Consider the following 24,173-nt stretch of genomic DNA (forward strand, 5'->3'; position numbering starts at 1 on the left):
GTAAGATGTTTGATTGGGATACTGCAGGATAGGGGTTGCTACTTGTCTCAGACCATGTACATTTAACCATGACGACAATCCTTCCCCCAACCTTAACGAAGTGGTTTTACTGGCCTTAGTTTAATCATACTATTTTGCCTGGCACAGATATTGTAGGAAATATTGATCAAAAACTGTCTGCACCAAATGTTCAAAAATGTTTGTAGTGAATGCAAATTTGAGTCTTTAGCAGAATTTGCCAAGATCAATGTTGTGTATGATGAAACGGTTGTTATACAGAAATGTCTGTGTTTAGGGTGGTAGAGTTGAGCAAAGGAATGGTTGTGTACTAAGGAGGTAGAGGTGGGTTTAGTACGTGTTTAGTCAATGCGTTGGAGACAGATTAGGTTTAGTAAGTATACGGATGGTTATGTTTATGAAGGGTTTGATTTGGTTTTGGGTTAGGTTGAGAGGAAGGAGGTTGTTTAGTACCTGATATTTGCTTTCACACAGAGCTCTGCTCTATCTACTTTCTTCCGTGCCATAAACATGGTGGAACGTGTAACATTTGTTACACAAACCACAACATTTTAGGAGATAGGATTGTTTTCCATCCCAGCCTGAGTTAGATGGAGGATCATTCATGTTTAAAATCTAGGCATTTGATATACATAAACAGGTTTTGTTTCACTTTGTCTGTGCATATGATCAAATACCTCTACTTGTCTCTGCATCACCTTCAACATAGTACTTGATGTTTCTGTAACTCTGACTTCTATTTTTTCCCCATTGTGGCTGTATGGACTCGTCTTTCTGCTTTAATTTAAAGCATTTAGCTGCCCTTTGTTAATCTTGCTGTGAGAAATACTGTTAGTGTAACTGCTTATTTAATGTATCGATTATGAAATTACATTCAGCTTTTTTTAAATAGCTTGTGTTTCATTCAAGAGTCATATCTGAAAGAAAATGATGGTTTCAAAGATTTTTTGTTGGTGTAAAACCTGACTTTACCCCACTTCAGAATATCATTGTTCATGTATGCACTTTCAGATCCCCAAATAAATTTGAGATGATGACGGTTTGATGAATTGTGCAAGTATTATTCTAAGACTTAACATGTTAGAGGTGGTGTTGGATCAAAACTGCAAGCCTAGATAAACAAAGTATAAAAGTACACATGACAAATACCATTTACATTTACAACATATTCAGAAAAACACTACAAAGACTTAAGACATCATGCTGCACCACAGTACCACATACGGTGGATTTACAAGCATCTAGCTGATTTACTGCACATTGATTTACTGTACTCTGTTGTAATAATACTCCAGGTCTCTGTTGCAAAACAGATTTCAAACTCAATGGGACTTAGCTGGTAGAATTAAATCAAAATAATCCAATGCAACACTTTGGTTTTCACCATTGATTTACTGTGTATTCTATTAAACATCGTATCACCTAGATTTTAGCATTTACTGCACATAGGCCAAATAATTGTTTAAAATATCTACTTAAGCAACTTGAAGAGCTGCAGCTCCGCACACAGCATCTTAGAAACCGTTTCCACTAACAAAGAGCAATATGGGCTACAATGTGTCAACTGCAGTGTCTGAATAGAGTGTCAAAGAGATGACGTGTCAGAGAAATTGTATTCTTAAGAAGGAGGATGTGCAACCTGCAGTGGTAGAGGTAGTATATTTCACTTAATTAAAAGTAGCAATACTACAGTGAAGAAATGTCCTGTTACAAGTCTGGTTACAAGATTTGCTTTAGCTAAAGTACACATATATATTCAGGATAACACATTTTATATTATTGGATTATTATTGATGCCTTTATGTTTGCACCAGGTAAAGGTTGAGCTGATGTTAATGAGGTCATCTACACTGGTGGGTAGCTTGTCCTAACCAAGAATAATATATATTATTTTTTTTGTTAAATACATTTTGCATTGCAAATTTTGAATTGGCAAAGTAACTAGTAGTAACTAAGGTTGTCGGTTAAATGAAGTAGAGTAGAAAGTCTTACCTTCAGACCTTTTCAATGCAGCATGTGCTAAAAAAGTGGAAGCCAGACAGCCAGTTCAGACCAAGGTCTTGATGCCCCCTGTCGTAGAATGCAGTTAAAATCCGTTGGTGAGAAATCATTATCTTCAAGATAAGATGCCATCGATGTAGACTATGTACAGCAGCGTATTCCACCTGCTAATGGTGAGTAAATACTCTATTATTGTTTGTTGCGCAAGAGGCAGTGAAACTGGTCGTTGGTAAAAGAACATTTCCATGGATGAGAGGAAACGTCCCTGACTTCTCAGACACACAAAACTGCTCTCCATAATTCGAGATGCCTGAATAATAATTATGTTGAAAACCGAAACTGATGCGTTGTCAATCATCTGCTTGCCGAGCTGCTGTCTGCCGTGTTCTGGTTCCGGGTCCTTCTGGTCCTGGCCCGCCGGGGTTCCTTCTCATTTAACCTGCAGCAGCATCACCGAAGAAACATCTGCTTCGTCTGAAGGCAGTTGTTATTGTTGGAAATGAAGTCGAATTGTCTGCATCCAGTGGATATTGCTCATCCCAAAAAAGTAATTGGGGGGTTATTTTGTATTCCTCCTTCTAGTTTGAGTAAGTATTAACCCATCCTGGTGGCTTTTTGAGCAGCCAAACTTAAATTAACGGAATGAAAAAATGCAAACATATGCGATTAAAGTTCTCTGAAACACGTGTACAGTGACGTTTATAAAGCACATGTTCTTCCGTGCCTCTTGACGGGTTTCTCACAGTACGCTCATCAATTTCTCCTTAAAAGCTGAAACATGTTCCCGGGGTTTCGTGTCCACATTGTAACCTACATGTATTTTCTATTGTAGCTTGTAAAATGTAAGCACATCATCAATTTAACAAAGACAATATATATATATATATATATATATTTCTGGTTTATAATGTAGTAAAATGTAGACATCAGACACTGCTCTAGTTTTTCCTGACTAGTACCCAAACACGGGCCCAAACCCAATGTCCCTGTAAGGCCTTAAACCCTGAACCCTCGGGGATTTACTGACTTCACCAGATAAGTGGTTGAGTGTGAGAGACTGTTAGGGTTTAGGGGGGACATTGGGATTGGGAATGGCTCTAAACTATTATTGGGCCTGTGACTATTTCCTTAAAACCACACCATTTACTATTTAATTGTTCTGCTCACATGTGACCACCAGAGGGAGGCGAATCACCATCATAATACCAGTATGCGTGCTTCATGTGGAGGCTTCATCACCATTGCCAGTTGTTATACACTCATAATATCATGTTTTCTGTTGTGTATCATCATGCATATTTATCACTAAATACTAAGACGTCATTTTCTCACATTAAACTTCTCTAACTAACCCTAATGTTGAACAGCCAGATATTATTTGTTGTCGTTTTCCACCTATTTACGGAGCCAAAAGCGGGAGCTTTCCGAGGATCCCTGAAGGCGGCAGCAGTCAATCTCACCTGGAGTCAATCAGCTGATGATGAGGCTGATTAGGCGGCTCATGGGAGCAGCAGCGTCAGTCGTCTCTCCTCGGTCACTGTGCGGACTCCTGAGATCAAACATGAAGCTGTCAGGACTGTTGGCTGTGTTGTTACTCCTCTGTACTTATCGGAGAAGCTCCGGGATGTCTCACCCTAAACCAGCCTGCCGTTATCCGCCGTCTCAGTGGTGTCGATCCCTGGAGATAGCCATAGCATGCAATGTGAGTAGAGTAGACGCACTGGATGGAATCTATTTACAGGAGTCTATTTTTTTCAGCCTCTACCAGGGTAAATGCATATATGCATGCACATTAATAGTAAACACAAACAAAATATTTGATAATGTGGTAGCAAAATAAATGAAATAAATGCTTTATATAACTTTGTCAGTGGGATGTACTTCACTCATTTTTGCTTAACACGCTGTTGATATGTTTAGAAATATGAAGTGTTTTATACAGCTGTATTCTCTAAAAACAGCCCAATACTGAAATATATTTTATTTAGTTTTCTCTCCTTTTTCTCTTGTGGTTGAATTCTAGGCCTTTTGTGTTTTTATTTGAGTGAAAATGTACAGCAGTCATCTCGTGCGCTTATTATGTCAATATTGAATACAGTTCTGTATGTATGGGGAAAGAGTAAATTCTCTGAAAACTGATTATTTAACGCAGATTGAACCATATGATGGATATTGTCGTTGTTCCAAACATGAAACAATCTTTGTCTGTGTTTAAATGAGAGTCATGCCTCAGAAATTGAACACCAGTGGTTCCTCATGTGACTGGCAGAGCAGCTCTGGGTCAAATCACACAAACCCTTAATCAGTTTAAAGTTGAGTGAAAAAGACAGAACGGTTTGTTTCACTTTAAATGTAAAGTGAAACATTTACACAGACTGTGTATAAAATGCCCGTCGGCAGTGATGTCTTAGAAATGCTTGTCACCACAAAGCTCCATTTACAATGAAATGAGACAGAAGTATACTGTAGTTTTAGCTGCATTAGTGAATCTAAACAGTCTTTAAATATTTTTAGTTATGGATTCTCTTTGTTTTTAAACTAATCTATTTTCCCCTTGGATGAATCTGGTCAAATCTTACTTGCACATGACATACTACAAAATTGTTGTAATTGTAGATTTAATTGGTTGCATCAGGATCTCACTTATTTCTATCCTAGAAATAGATTTTCTTTTTTCACTTTTTGCTTTCTTTTTTTTTTTTTTTTTTTTTAACGTCCTAAAAGAACGCGTCTCGTTATTTTCACCAAATGTGTAATGCTGAGGGTTTATAAGTCTTAGCTCGCCACAACCTTTACTTACAGTTTAACACATTTAATTTGACACGTCAGAAACTAAATATACTGTCTTTTTTTTTTCTTGTGTAGGTTCAGAAACAGTGTATGGAGGTGAATGCTACCAGACCAAACCAGGCTGTTCCTCCAGTATCTGTCATTCTGTACTATGAGAGTTTGTGTCCGGCGTGCAGAGCCTTCATCACCCAGCAGCTCTTCCCCACCTGGACGATGCTGCAGGACATCATGACCGTCACTTTGGTCCCCTATGGGAACGCTAAGGTACTCTGATCCACGTCCTCTGTTGATAGATAAATGAATATCATCACATGTCTACTAAAAGTTGACACTTTTCTTGTAGGAAATCCCATCAACAAATTCTCCCTTCACCTGCCAGCACGGAGAGCCTGAATGCAGAGGAAACATGATTGAGGTTTGAATCATTCCTCACCTACACGGTAGCTCTGTCGCATTTTAATCAATAAAACGCAACATGATGACATTAGATTGATCCATCTGTTCCTCAGGCCTGTATCATCCATTTAACGGGACACTCAGCGTTTCAGATCATCTACTGCATGGAGTCGGCTGCAGATGTTCTCGACGCTGCCCAGCCTGTGAGTACCTACAGGATAAACTGAAGCCTTTCTCTTATTTGCACAAGAGTTGGATGTTCAGACAAGTTTTAAAAAACATCCTATTTTATTCAAATCTAAACCAAACTATTTTGAAGAGAAAACAAAGGGAAACGTACCTGAAATGTCCATCTACAGCTTTGCAAACATGACTTACTGTACAGTAATTATTGTAATGGTGTTTTGTTAATCAGAGATCAGCTCTGCAAAATCTAAATTGGCAATACATCTACAATTCTAGTTTTAAAGATAAGTTGGGAACACAAATTTGTCTTGAAGTCAAACTTCGCTGGTTTGTTTTGCAACAAAAGCTTTCCATTTAGCTCCTCTGCTTCACTCCAGGATTTCCAGTCGAAACTTTTTAGGGATTTCAGGCAGTACTGACATTTTATTTATTTATTGGTTCATTTGGTTAGGGACAGTGCACATAAAAGGTGTAAAATCCTGTTGCTTTAATCTAACGGATGCGTGTTGTTGATGATGCTCTGTCTCAGTGTCTCCAGCTGTATGCTCCCTCCGTCTCCTGGTCGAGTGTCGACTCCTGTTTGAAGGGAGGTCTGGGACGCCAGCTGATGCACGCCAACGCTGTCATGACCAGAGCGCTGCACCCGGCACACACTCGCGTCCCCTGGGTCATCTTCAATGGGGTAAACCACTCTGGACTTACTACGATTGATCGATATACCAAAGTTTTACAAAGACCGACAGTAATTAAAAGTTCTCACTTCTGCTTTTCTCGACTAAATTACACTTTTGAACTTATAATGTTCAAAACATTGTAGTTACAACCTGAATATGAAGTCTGAGTAGGTTTGCATGTTATTCAAATTCTACTGACTCCATCAGAGTAGAACTGTTTTATTGTAATGGGAAAACATTGTAGAGATCAATATTTTAAAATGAATTATGTTTTTAGCACATATTGTGCAAAAGCGTTGGGACCCAAAAAAGTTTGCATAGCGCTGTAAACCGCAGATGGAAGTTTTGATTGTATGAATATTGAACCCAATTATAATCTACTTTCAGTGAGTTGGAGATGAAAAAGTGCAGGTTGAATAAGAAGGAACTCTAGTCAAAATATCTAAAACTAAATGTGCATGATATTTGGGTCAAACAATTATCTAGTGAAAGTCTCAGTCATCATGAAAATGTAGTTTAGGATTAAAATACACTGCTTGTGTCTATCTGTAGTCAAGAACAACTATTCACAATTCATGAGGACTTAACGTATCTGAAGGCTCATAAACCGTTTCGGTGTTTCAGGAATACACAGAGGAGAATGAGGTCAAGGCGATGTCGTCTCTTTTCCACTTTGTTTGCCAACTCTACAAGGTGAGGACTGTTTTTTCCTTACTACTGTGACTCTAATTTGGGATATCTGAGATATTGGTGCTGGAAAATACATGTGAAGAACTTTGGTAAATCTTCTCCCAAGTTAAAAATGAAACTTAAATTATTTAATAAGATAAGATAATAAATTGAGCCTATATACGTATTTGCCCATTACTGCTCAACCTGACTGCTTCCTCACTAAATATCAGATTTTATCAGTATAATGTCGGTTTTGTGTAACGGGACTGAAACTGTGTGTGTTGTGTCTTCAGGGGGTGAAGCCTCCAGTCTGTTATGGAGCTCCGGTCAGACTGAACAGAAGCTTCTGCTGAACACAACAAAAACAACTTTAACATGTGTGAAAACAGAAACTCACAACATGCATAATGTACCAAATAACACCATCAAAATCATATACACATGTCTAGTTTTTGTGCCTCTTGGGAATAAATCAGTCTCGTCTTACTGTAGTTTTTGACTGACATTATTTCCATTTGAAGAACCTTTTTTGTTTCTATAGAGTCGATCTAATGGAATAAAAACAACCAGTCTGAATACATTTCCATATTATTTATTGTCATTTTCCACTTAAATCACCCTGAACTCTCAAAAGTCTTTTGGCTTAGAATGAGAAAATAAAATTATTTTCTTTGACAAAAACATTGGAGTGGCATATGTATACTTTTAAAGTATACTTGATTTTTAGGCTCTAGAACATAAAATCGGATGTCCTATGTTACAGTACTTTGTCTCGACAGACACATTTGAAGAATAAATATCTTTATAGAAGTTTGCACGACACAGGCTGAGAAAACAGATGGCATGAACATTAATGGTGGCAGTATCAGTGCGACACACTAACGGAGAGAGAGAGAGAGCAGGGACTCTCCTGCTCGTCAATACATTGAACACTGTATGGCACGAATGTCTTCCTGTAAAGGGCCACACTGCTGTGTTTTAACATGCCGTAACTCATTTCATCACCGAGCTACAAACTACATTCAGCTGACTGAAATCAATTGTTAAATGTTTCAAATCCACATGATGAAGATGCCATGATGATGTGACAAGTTTTCTTGCTTCTAAATGGAAGAATTTTACAATGGCAGTATGGCCTGGGCTAACAAGAAGTGTAAAATCTCATCACTTCCTGTGCTGCAGGACGGCTAACAGACAGCTAAAACTGTATTTAGATACAAATTTCAAACTTTTTAAAAAATGTATCTTACTTCCTAAAAATAAATATTTAGAATCAGAAGTTGTAAAAGAGAAATAATTGAAAATATTTTTTAAATATTAAACAAAGTGCCAAAGTCAATCTGAGCTTCTTTATCCATTAGTCAAAGTTTTAACTATTTGTGGACAAAGTTTATATTGAACACACTTAAATATTTAGAGACATTTGGTAATGAGATCTAAAGTTGAATGGATTCAACTTTTTGTAAAAGTCCAACTAGGGAGTTAAATAGCTATAAACTCTGTGCAGCACATCAGTTTCATGTCCTGTATTGAAAAATTACAATGTCTCTTGAGTACTAAAAAAAATACTTTTCAGAAAGATACCAATAGTTTAAATCCAAGCTAGGATGCAATCTTCATGATTAAAGCTGTCATCTGTTTTCATGGCAATCTGCCCACTAGATTTGTCTTGTGTGCAAGTATAAACTTTAGCCTATGGATGTAGGCGAAGTCTGAATAACCAGAACATTTGATCCACACTAATTTCTGCTGAGGTTTACATGGTATTTTCATCGTGGCGTTTTGAGGGATTTTAACACTGTACGCTAAATAAAGTGAGTAGTCAGGAAAACACAAAACTTGACATTTATTTCTTACATGTAGCTTAATTTCTCAATTGATTTAAAGGCAAACACACTAAGAATGTGCGTATATGGACAGATGCACAATATTGCTGCCGTCATGAGACCTATATGTTTATATATTCTCAATCTTTGAGATTCACATTTTTTTAAAGCCTAGAAATGAGCAGTTTTCTTGCTTTTAAGATCAAACGATGCCGCGAGGCTTGGCATGTTAAAAACAGCATAATGGTCCTCTTACACTAAGCTCCAACCACTTCTATCACATGTAAGGCTGATCAGTAAAGCTTACTAGCTGAGTTAATGAAATACTGATAGACTGGTATTTTCTACAATTGCCTGACCAGGAAGTGCGTCATATCTTTGTGTAGTGCTTGTTTACTTCCTGGTCTTTCTACCTCAGTGACGGCGACAAACACGGCTCTAGACTGAACGTGGACTCCTGAAGCTACGCACATTCTCAATTATCAGCTATCTGATTAGGAAAGGGCTGCACAAAAACTAATAAACTGTCTGCTTTAAACACTGGAAACACATATTCGTAAAAACTAACGCTATAAAGTCATTGACTTCGATACAATCATCAGGTTAAAATCTCTAGTGTAAAAATGTACAGCATCGTAGGCTGGCAGGTGTTTGTGTGTTTTCAACACTTGTGGCACACAGTAATCCCAGTCGAGCACTATATCAGATAAGACCGATAACCTGATGGAACACAATCTGGTTAGTTTGATCTGATTCAGCAACTTCTGATCTCTACAAGAGATCCGATCGGCAGGGCAGGAAAGAAACACCATGGTGACTTATAAGATCATTTAATAAAATAAACAGGTCTTCCACTTGTGGCTGAAGATAAACTTTTGTGTAATATGTTGATCAAAACTGTTTTAGTAGTTGTAGAAAAGGAACAATCGGGCTCGGATTCGTTTGAGCAAGGAAGAGCTTTTCTAGTCAACATGAGGATATAATGACGTGTCCCAATGAAAGGACAACTGGTGATATTACATATTTTTCTTACTGTTAAAGCCCATGAAAACCCACAATAAACTGATCAAAGTATTTCTGTGAAGCAGCTAATTCCTCTGTCATACACCTCCATTGTACAATAAATATTAAAAACCCACCAGTGAGCCACAATGTTGCACTGAGAGACATTCTTTCATTATGAATACGTCCACTGTAGTTTGATTTAGATCATCCCGCCTATTCCCACCTTTCCTGCTGCTGTAAATACATAACTTAACAAATGTGTATTAATCCACAGCTGAAGTAGTCTAACTCCTGTTAAAAGGCACGTTTGATAAAAACTACAATTCCCTTTTTAAAATGAAAATAAATAATAATGAATATATTTGTGACAAGTTTTAAAAGATGTAAGTTCTCTGTGGAAACAAATGGTCTCGTGGCTGAGAGCCAGAGGAGGGAAGTCAAAGTATTGAGCGATGCACTAAAAGCTTTTCATGGAATTTGTTTTTAACAAGAAAAATATATAGTAACACCAGAAATATCCTTAAATTGATAGTGTTCTCACATGTTTTGCCCATAACATATTAATGTGGAGGTTCAGAGATTCAGAAAGGCTTACATCCTGGCTGGATGGGGCACTTTGTATCAGGAGGAACAGGGATCATTTCAGGGAACTTTGCAGTCAAATATCACCATTGAGTTTCCTGCTCTGCCTTCTGGTACCTCGAGTCAGACGTCCTGTACGGTTTTCTGTGTGATCAGTAGGCCTACAGTGGACGAAGCCCTTTGTCGGACTGAATAGAAGAGCTGAAGGGCAGAGACGGTAAAGTGCTACTACGGACCGGAGGCACCCTGATAAAAAACGCTTTTCAAGCACATAAACACAGACAAGACCAGCAAACGTACAACATAGAACTATTCAAAACCCCAAAACAGTGACACCATTTGAAATCATCTCAGGTAAAAAAAAGAAAAAAAATTAGCCCAAACTAATTATACAGGTGGTGTCTTTTGTATTTTCAACGTGTGAGACTGGGGCACAGTCTGCTTCAGTGTTTAATCGCTGTGGTGCTACAAGCTGGTTTAAATACATCATATTTAATTGCTTCAGTTGCCAAATGTTCTATTAAAGGGCTTAATTAAATGAAAAGACACGCAGGTTTAACAAAGTCTCAGTTGTCTCTGGTTTGGAGGTAAATCAAACAGGAAAGACAGTTTGGGGTGAAAGGTCAGGTGAGGGTTACCCACTACATCCGTGCTACATTAGATTCATGTAATCTTCATACCCTGAGGTTTAGGTCCATCACTTTTCTCTCAACTACATCCTGTATTTGGTAAAATTATTCATCTCTCACATCATTCTCAAATAAAGAAATCACACTCACTTATTCCAGCCGGACTCGTGTCCTAAATCAAAACTACGGTGCAAAATAATTTCAAGACCCTGTCAGACCACAGCGATCCTCATTCTCATGTCTGAATGTCATAAACAGTTATTTTGGAGGAAGACATTTCCTTTACCTTTTGTTCTTGTTAGAGTATCTCGCCTTGGCGCCACTCTTCTTCCCAGTTAAATTGCAGCAGTCTTTGTCAGGGACACTCTAAACTCAAGCTACAACAAAGCAGGATGGGACACAAAGTTCAATCAGAAAACCAAAGAGAGGCTGAAAGGATTCTTCTTGTTTATAAAATAAAACAGAGGGGAAACGTCCCTCTGTTCTCCAGAGCGGGTGTCTCCAGTGTAAAGGGACTGTAGTGGTTTTACAGTAAAGGCCTGCCCTGCCTCTGTCTCTCCATATTCAGCACTCGTGTCTGTCAGGCGGGGCAGGTTGTGCTGGTTGTTACGTGCCCATACGTAGGCACGCCACCCCGTCGCCCTCCTGGCTCAGTTCTCTGTCCCTGTCGGCGCCTTCCCGACCTGGGGAGGCCAGCGTCCTGTGGGGGCTCCGCACCGATAAGGCAGACCGATTCAGGGTCCGAGACGGGTGAGGCGAAGGGGGGCGGTACCTGCTGTTGCTGCGAGGGTCTGGGGACAAAGACGGAGAGGAGGAGTCCCGGTGCTGCTCCCCACCCGACTGGGACTCCCCCTCTAAGGGGCTCTCCAGGTCAGACTCCACCTCCTCTTCATCCTCCTCTTCTTCCTCCAGAGTGAGTTCAAACTGGAACTTGTCCCCTCCTGCTGAAGGGAGAGGCCCTCCTGCTCCCGCAGCTCCTCCTCCTGGCATCACCTCCACACGGTGCTCCTCGGGGCTGGTGGGCGACGGGCTGCGGGGGATCATGCTCTGATACCACTCCCTGTTGTCCTCCAGTGTGTCCAGGATGTCCTGGGCGTCAGGGTGCACCAAGTCTGCCCATGTCTCCCACAGAGGGTGGACGACGTAGTCGATAAAGCCCACCTAGTCATAGAAATAATATTAATAGTTCCAACAATAAAACACACAGATATAAAAGAAGTAAAATATGTCAAACTAAATAAGAAGACAAACTGGTGCATGAAGCTTGTCTTGTGAAGACGAAGGCTGCTAAGATGCTGTTAGGAGTTTCCAGAGGACATTTTGAATGAATATGAATAGACAGAGGATACATATCTACATTACTATACTTCTTGAATCTAGTTGCCTTGGTTGTGTGGCCTCGATACTATAATCTCTGTAGCGGCAGGTTAAAGATTGTGTGTTAAAACATCTTCAGAGGTGCTAATGTGCATATCTACAATACCATGAAACCGAAACAACAGGCAGCAGGTTATACAAAGAGTGAAATTACAGGATAGTTTTAAAACCAATGCTGAATTCATTGAGACACATGTGTTTGTAATCAGGTGAGGTTGTAAAATCATCTAAACTCTTTGAAGTTTATAACATTTCCACTATTGTCCTACATCCCTGTGCGTCAGTGGGCGTTACCTGGTTCTTCTCTATGGAGGCGTTGTGTTTGTCACACATGGGACTGATCTCCATGCCTTTGTCCCGCTCTCGGTCTCCCTGGGTGAAGAACTCCACCATGATGCGGTCCGTCCACTGGCGGTAAAGCTCCAGCGGTTTGGTTGGGTTGCTCAGGTCGGCACAGTGAACCATGTTCTGTAGAACCTGGAGAATAGACGCTCATTCAGACTCTGCTGGCAATGTGCCCTGTTTTCAAAAACCTCACCAACAAATGCTCAGAAAACTTGAGAAATGTACACTAGCATTCCTTTTATTTTATAAATATATATTTGAACCCTGTCCTGATTCTGACAATACCTCAACAATACCCAGTATAGATTGGTTCAGCGCTATACAGATGCAATGACTCCTATGTGTCCAGCAGGCAGCAGCACTTTCACACTAACTCCCCGGTTGAACATACAAACAAGCGGATCAGTTTGTTGTGTGTGTGTGAAGACTTTTGTGGAAATGTGCTGCTGCCAATGTCTGAGATGTATCTGCTTATTATTTACTGCTCGAGTATTTTAGCAAAAAAAAAAAGTTTGTGACTATAGCCACAGATTAACGATCCATTACTAAACCCTGACTCAATTCCATGATGTTAATAAAATGTGTCTTTCATTGAGACTGAAATGTAAAAGATTGTATGTGAAATGTCATAATGATGATCAGTTTCTTACATTGTGATTGTATACTAGTTAGCAGGCGGTACAAATGTGTAATTACTGTGTCACTATAGAAAGCTACATATTAATCTTTTGTCTGCATGTATCATGTATGCATGTTCTGATAGTCCGTGTCAGCAGCGGCCGTTCTCACCTGGATGCGGTCAGAGTAGTTGTCTAGCAGCAGGACTCCTAGACTCGTCACTTTCTTGGTCTCCACCATTGTCTTCATGTCCGCCAAGAAGTTCATGTGTTTGGACATGTCTGTGGCAAGCACCTTATGAAGAGGTTCAACACATCGTCAGTCTCTCATGTCGTCTGTGTAATGTGGCCTTCTTGTGTCCTGTATTTCTAAAGACAACTGGTTCTGTAGGCGTTTGACAGTTATTGGTGAATGATTTTAGGACATGTGTATATGAAATTATATAGTTTGTCTTGCAGAGATTGTGAAATTGTGTGAGGCGAGTGACAGTTTGTGTTTATTTGTCCCTGCACTTCTTCTGTAAATGTATCCGCCAGTACAAAGAGTTACTAAATCTGATTCTGAAAAAGCAAAGACACACTGTTGTCTCCCAGCTTCACTGCAGCAGTTTGATGTAGTTTGACATACTATGACACAGGAACACTGTCCACAGCTTTTTCATTTCAATTTCAAACATTTGGGTTCTTGACCAAAACTCACATGGGAAACAGTTGAGTCTTTTATTGGTCTCACGTTATTCAGTATCTTTGCTTTTATGACATACAGAATTTAAAACACACATAAGCTACAAGAGCAAAAATTAAAAAAATAGGTTACTTATCATAGGAAATCAAATTGTTTTTGTGTGTTGCCTCTTTCTCAAAAGTCTTTCCCCATTCGTTTGTTCCCTACAGCTGAAGATGAGAAAAGGAAGCTGTAACTGACCATCAACTCTCACTGTCTGTTTTCTCATACATCACTATATTTTGCCCAGCAGCCTTCTGAAAGCAGCCTGTGACCAAATAAACAAAGCTGAGGTATCGGCAGAATTTTACCGTACACAAACTTTACTGAACCATCAACAAAACATGATGGAAACCTACACTGTAAAGCAGCAGTTCAGGTACAGCACGGCTGAAAAGGATATCAATGAATCGTGTAAAGAATGCAGCAGTCTCACCATGTCAATCACCATCTTTCGGAGAGAGTCTCTCTGTTTCTTGCTGAGGTTTTGGAAGATGTCACAGTTTTCGTCTTGCAGCAGTTTGAAGCCCACAGCGAGGTGGTGATTCTCCAGCACCGAGGCATCGTTGTACATCAGCGCCAGCTCTGAACCTGGGGTTGGTTGAAATTGTTAAATATGTATAACAGGACACCTCGAAACATAATTAAAGTTAATTTGAATCAGTGCTAATGGAAGTCCTGTCTAAATAGGATCCTGTGCCATGCTGGCAATATGACCCAGACCCAGTTCAGGTGCAGGTTAAGTTAAGAGTCCAGATATCACCTGATTACTGAGGCACACAGCAAACCAAACTGTGTTTCCTCAGGTGTATCAAATGTTTTTGTTCTGAAGCATTTTGTGGTACGTTGTCTGCAGAGACAAAGAGAAACCTACTAGTGTTTATCAGGAACTGGTTGGTGACTCCTGGGTGGTCGACATCATGGATGGCACTAGCAAACAGAACAGCCATGACCTCCAGGTCTGTGAACACGGCCTGGGATGAAGAAGAGAAAACACATTCATTCAAAACCATAGACGGATGTAATATTGTGACCATGAACTACAGTAACAACAGCTCCCTTAGCTCACCTCCAAAGCAGGGGTTGACAAGAGGACGTGAATGGACTGCACCACATCAGCTGCGTGAATGTTGTTGTGATAAGCTACGTCTGCATGGTAGTGGTCCTCCAAGGTCATCAATAAGGTGATAAAGGTGTCACTTGGGATCTTAAAGGTTTTCAGAAGGTCTCGCTCCTGGAAGGGTAAGGAGGAAGAGGAGAGAATCAGAGTCACATCTTCTACAAATCAGTTTTTCCCTTCTGTGGTGTTGATTCAAATGGCTGGGGACGTTGCCTAAAGTTTGCCTGCAACCAGCATATTCTTCCTTAATCCAGCTTGGTGGGTCACAGCGTAAAATACACTGTAGAAGCAGACACACTTTGAAGTGGCAGTAACTTCTTCACTGCATTTATACCTATATATGCCTATATCATGTGAAGAGACTGAATTTATAACTTTTTTAACTTAATTTTTCAGCAGACTTTGCACTGAGGGATCCTCCTACCTGGAAGATGGAGTACATGACCACCGTCAGAGGGCGGTTTCCTGAAAATTCTGCTATCTTGAATATATCCAGACCCCAACGATCAATGTCCTCGACCTCCTGGAGAAGGAAAACAGGACATCTATTAGACACATTGTGTGTGTGTGTGTGTGTGTGTGAGTGTGTGTGTGTGTTATGTGTGAGTGAGTGCCCACCTTGGCCAGCAGGCTCTCGTGTGGAGTGCTGACTCCAAAGCGGGGGATGCAGGCGGGTGCTAAGCTGGGACTCTGTGTGACCTTTTTCACACCAATGATCTGTGACATTGGCCTCTTCTTCTTCTCCTTCTCCTTAGAAGGTGGAGACAGGATCTCCACGTCATGTTGTTTCTCTGCAACGTGTACAAACACACATAGCGTACTGTTGAATATACATGCCTGTCTTCAAGGAATTTAAAATACTCAGACTGAACATGATTGCTCCACTTTTGCCACAGTGTCACACTGTCAACGGGATAGTATCAGATTCAAACTGGTGAATTTAAAGGTTTTATAGCACTGTTGATGTTCTTCAAAAATATATGACCACCTCTTGAATTGAACAAAATGTAAATTTGTGTAGGAGGTGTGCAGGTTTTCATGCATGCTTGTTTTGAAATATGACCCGACTCTGCTTATATGCACCTAGGCTGGTAGCAACCAATGAACACCATGAGTTATATTCCATACTGTAAACCTACCAGTGGTAGCATAAATCATGCATCATAAATATTCTGCTGTAGTAATTGTTATTATTCCTTCCATTACCAGTACAATTAGCGCTTCGACCAACTATGGCTGCTACCTCTATTACTGTAGCTATCCTACTAATACAATTCTGCTACTATCAACTACTTATATGTTTATCAATAATGCTGATACGACATTTAATCAATCATGCACAATTACTTCTGCTGGTGCAAGTATCCCTAAAAATATCACTACTGATACCGCACCTGCTGTCACTATAACCGATACTAGCATGGTGCAGCTTGTAAAAATGTGTGCCTTACTGTACATATGTTACACAAAGTGTGTGAGAACATGAAACATGTCTTCTACAAATGACACAATAAGTAGGCCAGTATGAAGAAAATCACAAGCCAAGAAACATTAGACACGCAGCTGAAAGGATGTTCAAATAGACTAGTTTCAGATCAGCTGTGATCGGTCAAACTTAAAGGAGATCTGTTCAAAAGTGAAGATGGCGTCACATACATATGTAGATAAATGAGTCACCACAATGGGCCTTCTTTGGGTAAGTCAGAATCTGTATGAATGAACTTGTGAATGACTGGACTTTGCATCGCTCTCAATCAATGAATTATAGATTTACGGTGACATGAAGTATGTAAAATGTAATTACAACATAAAAATAGAATTATAAATAGATTTAAATTCAAGCAATATGTTTTTTGTGTATACAGTATATATACTGTATATGGACCACGGTTGGAAGGTCACCAACAATTAGAAATGTGTGCAGCTATAATGAAGTACACCTGCTGTACATATATTATCGGAGCACAACAAGGTGTATATGAACAGAGCACCAGTAGCTAAGGATGATGGGTAAAACCTGTCAGCTTCTCAGGAGCTCAGCATTGTCTTGAGCTTGATGACAAAGCGCTTCTCATGTATTTCCAAATGTGCGTTTGAAAAGGCTTCGTCACGTCTACAGGTTGGAGATTTATTTTCTTACCCACAGCGGAGCTCGTAATCCTTTAAGCAAAAGCATGGAAATGATCAAAGCACCACCAACAGTATCAACATAATCTCTGTATGACTTGTTGACACAAAGGTGCTGTCCCAGCATACACGATAATGTTGAAAATGACTCATCCGTATTCGCACAAACCAAGGAAATGATCCCATTGTGACATCACAGACAGCCTGCTTTACCTCACGTCCACATATCATCCTCAGCATTTCACATCCACGTTTTTTTTTTTTAATTAGCACGGCAGCAATGATATCCAGATCTGAGCCCAGATACAAGCACACGCCACCATAAGGATGCAGAGAGAGCTGAGTGGCAGCGTCACACGAGGCGCTGTCTGGCCCCTCTCACCTCTCTCACAGTGCCTCCTCTTCCTCACACTCAAAACCATGGGGTTCATTTCCAAACGCAGTCGGGCTTGACGCCGAGGCACTCATGTCAAAACGGCAACCGAACGACAGCTCCATCCTCGTTCGGCTGGACCTCCATCCTGCCGGCAGGGCTGTAGAAGACTGAGCCTCCTATTGATGCAGCACGCCGTCTAATAATATTGCACCCTGTTGCTACGACAACGCCACACAATGTGTCCGGGAATGCTGTCTGTCGCCGCGCTTCCTTCTCTTTTCGGGACGGAAAAATACTCACCTTCTCTATTCCTCCCTATTAAAAAACCATCTCATCCTTCCTCTCCTTTAGAAACAGGCTCTCTTCATATTTTTTTTAGTTTTAAAAAAACATCCTCCTCTCTTTCCGAGCCCTGAAAATGCTGAAATTCTCATCTCCCTGTTTCTTTATAAATCCTCCTGTTTCACTTCCTTTCCATCAAAAGCAATCTCTCCCCTTTCTCTTTTTCAAAAAAAATCTTGTATTTTGTATCTTTGACTTCTCATTTCTTTAATATCCACGTCTCTCTTTTCATTACTTCCTTTCAATTTCCTCCTCCATGTAATCCTTATTTAAATCATTCTCTCCTCATTGTGTCTTCACTTGAAAATGTCTTCTCTCCTTTTTGGTTTACATGTAAAAGCCCTTTTTTCCTTCTCTGCTCCGCTCTTCCCTTCCCCTTTTAAAAAATATTTCTTCTTTGCTCAAATAAAACACAAGTAAACTATTCCAAATCCTTTAAAGATCTAATATTCTCCCACCGCCTCATATACACCATGCAATGCACACACTGACAGCAGTCTGACGGCAGTCAATAAAACCAGGCGAGGCAATTATGCAAATGCACTTCTCCTTTGTAGCAGAGCTGGGCAGCACCACAGACATGTTTGGGATAGTACCAAATGTAATTTATTATATTTTAAGATATCAATGAGAGTTGACGAAATGTGCGATTCACAGTATAATGCAATGCAATTCAACAGCACCACAAACTACAGCCTCCAAAATGACCAGTTGAATCAACATCACTCTAAAAATCATAACTTTTGTGAATGTAGACTTCTTTGCAGGGCTGTTGCATTTGCCTGCGTCAGCTTTATGCTTTTATTCATTTACATCTGGCAATAAAACTCACCTAGGAAGGTGTGGGCGATGAACTCTGACACCTGATTCCCTGAGCGGCTTGTCTCTGATAGATGCGTCAGCTCGCGGTTCAGCATCCTCTTAAACTGTGTAGACAGAACAAAAGATGTTTGTCCAGGTAAGACTGCAGATAAACGTGTTAAAACACTCACAAAGACAAGGTGCCTGTGTAGCTTGTTTAAACATCAATATAGGAAGTAAACTAAGTTGTGATACAGTTCAAAACTAAACATATGAGGTATTGTGATTCAAAAAACTTACACCATAATTCCCCAAACTCGTGTTGTTCCCGTCCCCCTTCCTCTCTATGAAGAGGCTAATGATGTTGCAAGGGATTTCACAAATTCTTCAGACAATGTATGAACAGTGCATTTTTTGATTTCTATGTTGTCATCACTTTACTTTTACTGAATATTTCCTGTGTCGCTTTGAGCCGCGACAGCAAAGCTGGTATTGTTTTCACCTTGTGAGTCTGTGTGAGTCATCGTGGCAAAAGGGGGTGCTTTATATGGGGGAACTACCACAGATGCAGTTTTCAGTCCTTTGCCAGTTATTTATAATTCTGTCTGTCTGTAGACAGACTCTATCGCCGCGATAGCCTCCCCTCACTTCACGTCTGGCCCGATGTGGCATCGCTGCTGGTAATACTCCATCGCAAGACGTCCTCTAATTTGTTTTGTTTCGATTTTTTTCAGTCAAATAAAAAGCCCTTTTAAGAAGTGATATACATAAATGTGTACTTCAAGAATGTGGAAGAAAGATGCAGAGTTAGATGCATTATCAGATCATTTAAAAACAAATCTAAATATTAATATAAGTACGGACATTGACACCATGGAGGTTGAAACCATGGGGAAAAATGTTTTGCTGTACACTGTTAAAAATGCTCTGCATATAAATATTTTTAGGCTCCACGTAAATGAACTTAAATTAAAACATAATTGGTAAGTAAAGTTATTTGGTTGGTTAATTAAATGTATGCTCCATCATCTTTGCTGTGGTTAGAAAGTTAAACACCAACATGTAAAAGTTAAACCAACATTTTAGCACATTTATTTTTATGTCTATATAGCCTACAGGGCACATTTGCCCTTTTATTAATAAAAGAAGACAAGCTGTAATATATCTAATACCTCTATTAGAAATCTGCACTGTGGTTGTAAAAACATGTTAAACACAAAAGTGTTCAGTGTTCCCCCTGAGTTTTATCGCAGCGGTAGCTTCCACACTGATTATGTAACAGCTTTGGCACGTGGTGACTGAGGGAGGGAGGATCTAGGTGAGAGAGTGCTGCAGTGGCCACTATGTGACACACATATGGGCACAAACAAAAACATACATACTGACATGAATCATAATCCTGAAGCTTTAACCAAAATGTGCCTGTTTATCATCTGGTTTACTTCTCCTGTAGCTTCTCAACACACCTGTTCCCTCGATCATGCTTTTCCTCAGGTTTGCTGCACACCATTTCTCACATGCACACACAATCTCTAATGCTATATATATATATACAAATAACATGCAGCATATTCCTGCTGCTGTAAACCAAACACTGCTCTAAATTATTTTACATTACAAATTCATGTCAGCTACTCCCTCTAACATAGATGTTTTCTGCCTTTTTTCCCACAATTTCTGTTTCTCACACACACTCACACACCAACATGCATAGACACACACACACACACACACAATCTCAACATTCAGTCCGTTTGCAGATCTGGTCCTGAGTCAGATCTGACGGGCATGCTCACTCAGCATTCAGCCCCCCCTGCAAAGCCTGCACTGCCGATAGATCCCGATGTAAACAAGGCAAGCCAGCAGCGCTCCCGTCGCTCACCTGTCTGAGTCTCCAGCACAGACAAACGCAGAGAGCCGACGCAGGCATGTCAACCCACGCATGTTGATGTTAGAGGTCCCTAAAAATCCAACACGACCAGCAAACAAGTTTGCTTGCTTAGTGACGAGCTGCTCACTAAATTCTGGTCCGCACTCGGCAGCAAGGGTTTTGAACAAGAAGAGAAGTCCGTTTGGAAATAAAAGTTCCCACAGTCACATGTCCTGTCCTGGAGGTGCAGGGGGTGTCGGAAAGGAAGGGTGGGGCGGGGCGAGGTGGGGGAGGTTGGGGGATGTGGTCCAGCATCGGGGAGAAAGGGTGTGGACAGCAGTTGCACATCCAACTACTGTCAGTTAGAAACATAAAGCGGGAGAGGCTGTGAGGAACCCCCCCCCTCCCCCGCCCTGCGTGCTGCTCTCCATTCTCTGTCCAATCAGATCCATCTGGCTTCAGGGGCTGGGTGAAGGGGGGGGGATCTGATTGGCTGACTGGGAGATGGAGGAGGACTGAGTGTAGCAGCCAGACAGCAGAGAGAAGCGTGATGGTGGGAAGCGAGGAGATGATGATGAACTCTTTAGATGGAGGAAGAAGCCATTCATGAACCCGAGTGTTTCTGGTTGTGTTGTGACCTGCTTTTGATTCATATTTGAACGCTAAAATTAAAATCAGTCATTGCTGTCATGACAAAGGGAAGCTCAGAATTGAATTGTAATAAATTGGAAACTCTTTTTTATATAAAAAGCTTTGCTTACATACACCACTTAACTGACCCATTCTGAAATAGTCTCGATGAAGATGAGGCAAATGTCCTCTCACCTTATTGGATGCCATATCGCCGACTGAGTGTCTCGTCTGCAGCGTCTCCAATTGATCTAGACACCAGTCCAGCTCTTCTAGTGTCTCCACCGCCAGCTTCTGATAGGGCTCCTCTGAAAGGTCAGAGGTCACACATACAAATGAAACTCACGAATAACCTGAGAAATAACTGAGAAAACTGATTAGCTTGTTGCTTTTCACCTGTAATGGTTCAAAAACAAAGCCACACCATGTTTGAATTTTCATTTATTTAACTAAACAGCATGAAACCCATTAAAATCACACTCTTTAACATGTATGTTATGTTAAGTAAATATAGTAAAGTATCTTCGTAAAAAATAATGTTGTTACATGATAAATCTGCAGTGGATATTAACACTGACCTGTAAGACATGGCTTACACATGGATGGCTGGTTGCTGCTTGTCGGACGCCTGGAACAAGTAAACAGTTGAAGTGTTAGCAGAACAAGAACATAACAAGCAGTCAGTCAGTCAGTCAGTCAGCTTTTCTTGTTCTTACTTGTTTGTGACACGATCTTGCAGATGTGTCAGAACAGCAAAGTTACTTCTCACTGTTCGAAGACTGGCAAGAACCTGAGAAGGAAAAGAGAGAAGGAGTGAGTTTTGCAGCCGTATGAATGTGTACGGATGGACACACCCGAGACATGTCCCCCTTAATATCGGGAGCAGAGTACAAACAGTAGTACAGTTTGTAACGGCCCAACATCCATCCATCTAGTGTATCATCGAATAACAGCTGGACTCATGAATCAATCAGATGAATACAATTTCATCAGAAGAACTGCATATTGCAGCAGCATGTTCTACAATGAGGTAATTCCTAGTCAAGACCCAACTAAAGCTTCACTGGCGAAAAGTACACAAATAAATTACATTCGGGTGCTGTGTTCTACTGTAAAACTGTCCCTAATGCTAAACCCAACATCCCGTCCCCTGTTGTACAGGTTGTCTCTGGGCCACTTGGTTTGGATTGTGTATTTTTTTGTCAAATTTGATGAAAGTAGCCAGTACATTAAGGGAAATTTCTGGTCATACAAAACCGGCATTACATAAGGCTACTAACCTGTGCAAATGGAGTCACTATCATGTCTTCTCCATGCCTGTGAAAACCACAGACAAACACATATAGAGTGAAAAAGCAGCGTGTGAACCCATGTGATACAGAAAAAAACGAATAGAAACACACAAACAATGACAACAAATACATCTGCTTGTTGTCATCATCTTAATGTGAGGAATGTAAAGGAAGAGTGAAGAGTACAGTGGGTTACGACCCGGTTGGTCTCAGATATCACACTGGACATAAGGAGGGGAGATTGTTTTAGTTACACAAATATTTCTTAGAGGCAAAGAACCACTACTTTAAATAAGTTAAAGTAAGATAATATAAGGGAAGGGAACATTTATCAATACTGCATACGCATTGAAGAATAATTTAACTAGTCCCAATAAACCTGAATTAAGTGACGTTTTTAGGATAAAATCCAATGACAGAAATGACAAATCGTAGCTCATTGTTTTGGTTGTCTGGACCTTTGGTTCTCATCAAGCTTGCCATGTAAAACTGGCAGTTGTTTCCAGAAAACAAGCTCAGACAAGATGAGTGTGTGCTACCTGTCCAACAAAAAATGGAAAGAAAAAGACAACTTAATCCAAGTGATTGGTAAAATTCTACTGTGGCATTTATAATATTTCAAGAGTTGGTGGAGCTAAAAGGCATTGGGAGACTAGACACTTGTCTCCAGTGGGATGCTAACGACGCCTTTCACTGGATGTGTAAGTAGAAAATAAATTGCTAATAAGTTAGCATTGACAACTTAATAACCCAAGGTATGGCCTTAATTTCTATGAGGCTCAAAATCACTTAATGCAGATTGGTTTCTGTTCTTACATAAGTTTTGCTTCCAAGATATGTATTTGTACAACGAGGCGAGGAGTTGTTCGTGCATGGGGTGCTGCGAAAGCCAACTTTTGGAGAGGTAGACATTTTCTGGAAGCTTTAAGGTGTCAACATGTTCCTCATAACCATTCAGACTTCAGGGTAAATCCATGCTGCCAGTGAAACGTACAGTGTCAGACTGAATCTGTCAAGCAAACATTTTGACATTGAATAACTATAGATATGACAGCCTGTGCATATTGTTTTGTGAAATTAAATATCAAAAAGATGTATTATCAAATCACCAAATGCTAGCTAGGACTGTTAAAAATACTTTGCGGGAGTGATCGCTTTGGAGTTGAGCATCCACGATATGTTCTTCAGGTCGTAGTCAGGGAAAGGTCACGTCTAAGGGGGGTGGAGGGGTGGAGGCGTAAGTGGTCGTAGGTTTGGCTCATGACAACATGGCAAAGCCCAAAGAGCTGGAGAGACAAATCACAGCAGTCTTTACTCGAGGTCTCACCGAGGTAGCCAATTGATTTCCCAATGCTTCAATCCCTCCTTCCTTCAAAACAAAGGAGCGACAGCTATTGGTGGCCGAGGCCCCATTTACACTCTGGCTTCAAATAGACTGCTAGCTGCACAGAGAAATCTTTAGCTGTATAAACAGGCAGAAACTGAATGAAAAATGTCTGAGCTAAGATTATGGTTTTGGGCTTTAGTTGTACGTACCAAACATGACTGCTGTTTACGCTGACAAACATGAGCTCTGCTAACAAAAGCCTCTTTAAAGACAGACGCCACAAATGTACTTTTTAGGGTGTAAATGGGACATGAATAAATATTAACAATCAATTACAGTGATGCTACATATTGTGTATTGTACATATAAATCGAGGGCATGAAATGGAAAATGAGTTTCTTTCCTGAAGGAAAGAGTCACAATAATTTTAATTTTTCTAGTCATTC

At 40.3% G+C, this 24,173-nt stretch overlaps 2 protein-coding genes across 3 annotated transcripts in view; one reads left to right on the plus strand and one right to left on the minus strand.

Moving 5' to 3' along the window:
• Nucleotides 1-3,580: 3,580 nt before the first annotated feature.
• Nucleotides 3,581-7,160, plus strand: ifi30b (IFI30 lysosomal thiol reductase b; the record flags this gene model as incomplete). The annotated part of the gene is made up of 7 exons (XM_079157280.1): nt 3,581-3,721; nt 4,885-5,073; nt 5,153-5,224; nt 5,319-5,408; nt 5,921-6,073; nt 6,690-6,758; nt 7,031-7,160. The coding sequence occupies 7 exons, from the start codon at nt 3,581-3,583 to the stop codon at nt 7,088-7,090; spliced, it is 774 nt and encodes a 257-aa protein (XP_079013406.1). The 3' UTR covers nt 7,091-7,160.
• A 191-nt stretch (nt 7,161-7,351) lies between these two features.
• Nucleotides 7,352-24,173, minus strand: part of LOC306695031 (3',5'-cyclic-AMP phosphodiesterase 4C-like) — a 70,732-nt gene continuing 53,910 nt past the window's right edge. For both annotated transcript variants that reach the window (XM_079158137.1, XM_079158136.1), the window contains exons 3-15: nt 22,389-22,425; nt 21,825-21,898; nt 21,687-21,736; nt 21,304-21,416; nt 18,640-18,733; nt 15,581-15,753; nt 15,387-15,485; nt 14,912-15,076; nt 14,717-14,816; nt 14,279-14,433; nt 13,291-13,413; nt 12,451-12,633; nt 7,352-11,940 (exon numbers count right to left, since the gene is read on the minus strand). In XM_079158137.1, coding sequence (XP_079014263.1) covers nt 11,386-11,940; nt 12,451-12,633; nt 13,291-13,413; nt 14,279-14,433; nt 14,717-14,816; nt 14,912-15,076; nt 15,387-15,485; nt 15,581-15,753; nt 18,640-18,733; nt 21,304-21,416; nt 21,687-21,736; nt 21,825-21,898; nt 22,389-22,425 — 1,921 coding nt within the window. In that variant the 3' untranslated portion in view covers nt 7,352-11,385. The remainder of the gene's footprint in view (nt 11,941-12,450; nt 12,634-13,290; nt 13,414-14,278; nt 14,434-14,716; nt 14,817-14,911; nt 15,077-15,386; nt 15,486-15,580; nt 15,754-18,639; nt 18,734-21,303; nt 21,417-21,686; nt 21,737-21,824; nt 21,899-22,388; nt 22,426-24,173) is intronic.

Source organism: Pholis gunnellus, assembly GCF_910591455.1.
Source record: "Pholis gunnellus genome assembly, chromosome: 4".
In the NCBI taxonomy this organism is placed as follows: Eukaryota; Metazoa; Chordata; class Actinopteri; order Perciformes; family Pholidae; genus Pholis; species Pholis gunnellus.